Source organism: Sphaeroforma arctica (genome assembly GCF_001186125.1).
Source record: "Sphaeroforma arctica JP610 unplaced genomic scaffold supercont1.6896, whole genome shotgun sequence".
NCBI classification, from domain to species: domain Eukaryota; class Ichthyosporea; order Ichthyophonida; genus Sphaeroforma; species Sphaeroforma arctica.
In genome coordinates, this window is record NW_014033662.1 from 1 (window position 1) to 1548 (window position 1548).

General features: G+C 43.7%; 1 protein-coding gene across 1 annotated transcript; it reads right to left on the reverse strand.

The window, feature by feature from the left end:
- Positions 1–562: 562 nt before the first annotated feature.
- On the reverse strand, positions 563–1280 carry SARC_15871 (hypothetical protein; the record flags this gene model as incomplete). The annotated part of the gene is made up of 2 exons (XM_014290017.1): positions 563–696; positions 1143–1280. Coding segments are annotated over 2 exons (272 nt in total), but the record flags the coding sequence as incomplete, so codon positions are not given.
- Positions 1281–1548: the final 268 nt, after the last annotated feature.

Consider the following 1548-nt stretch of genomic DNA (forward strand, 5'->3'; position numbering starts at 1 on the left):
GATGGGTATAGGTGGAAGATTGTTTATGTTTTGTTATGGCTGTAGGTGGATGATTGGTTGTGTCTTGGTAAAGCTGTAGGTGGATGATTGGCTGTGTCTTGGTATGGCTATAGGTGGATGGATGGTTGTGTCTGAGTATGGTTATAGGTGGATGATTTGTTTTGTGTCTTGGTATGGCTATAGGTGGATGATTGTTTATTTCTTGGTATGATTATAGGTGGATGATTGGTTGTGTTTTTGCACACTATAGGTGAATGAGAGAATCCGCCAAGGATAAAATGTACCTTAGTGTTTGGTCGAGTGGTTATGTAGTGTGTGAGTGTATTATTAAGTGGTGAACTATTGGAATGGATAGCTGTGCATTGTCAGATGCTACGGTAGACCTACCTCCTGTGTGTGTAAGACCTACCACCTGCGTGTGTTAGACCTATCTCATGTGTGTGTAAGACCTACCACCTGTGTGTGTTAGACCTACCCCCTGTGTGTGTTGACCCACCTCCTATGTACGTTAGACCTACCTCCTGTGTGTGTTAGACCTACCTCCTGTGTGTGTTAGACCTACCTCCTGTGTGTTTTAGACCTACCTTCTCTGTGTGATGGATTATCTGGCAGTTCTTGCACTGACAGAGGCAGGTCGGCAGGTGCTGTGTAGTCGGGGCTGTCTATGTCCACTTTGTTGGTGAACTCCAACCCCACCTGTTGATGGTGAAAAGATTGTTCGTGTGTATATGCTATGATAGTGTATGTTGATGTTAGAGAGACTGTTTGTGTGTGTAGTAGAGGTGTGCCAGTAGTGTGTTGCTATGTATAGACCCACACGCTTATCTATAGGCAATAAGAGACATACACAATTTATATATGTGTACTATAATATATACTACTATAATTCATTGTAAATGTTCACTATAATATATATTACTATAATCTATACTACATGTGCACTATAATTCAGTCTATAATTCATTTACGTACTCTAACTCATAGTACACTTGTACTATCTTGCCTGTACATCTGTACATGTGCACTGGTGAAAATAAAGAGGGCGAAACATCGCATGAGGACCATTCTATTTATAGCACAGATGCGAAAAAAAATTTATAAATAGCACAGGGATTAACCCGGACCTCGGGCATGAGTCATACCTGGTACAAGGCATGGGACGACCAGTCACCGAACCAATCCACTACGCACCGATTGAACAGCGCAGGCGATGTGGCGGCCCTGTCCTTGAGGCCACTGGTCGTGGGGTTCATGGTGAACACCACATGCAGATTCTTCATCACCTGTCCAGTGTCACGGGAAATAGAACCGGTGGGGCAGGTGCAATGGTTAGTGTGGGCGAGTGAGTGGTATGTTTAACTAAGAACAGCCCGCTGAGCGCACGAGGCGAAGAGATCGAAGGGGTGCTACTGTCATGCACTTTGAAAAGAATAGAACCGATTTAACAGGGTATGTACATCAAATACTAAAACAGTCAAAACAAACCATTGCAACAGCGAAATGCATTCAGATGACATGCGTGTCTGTATATGTAGACACACCCACCCC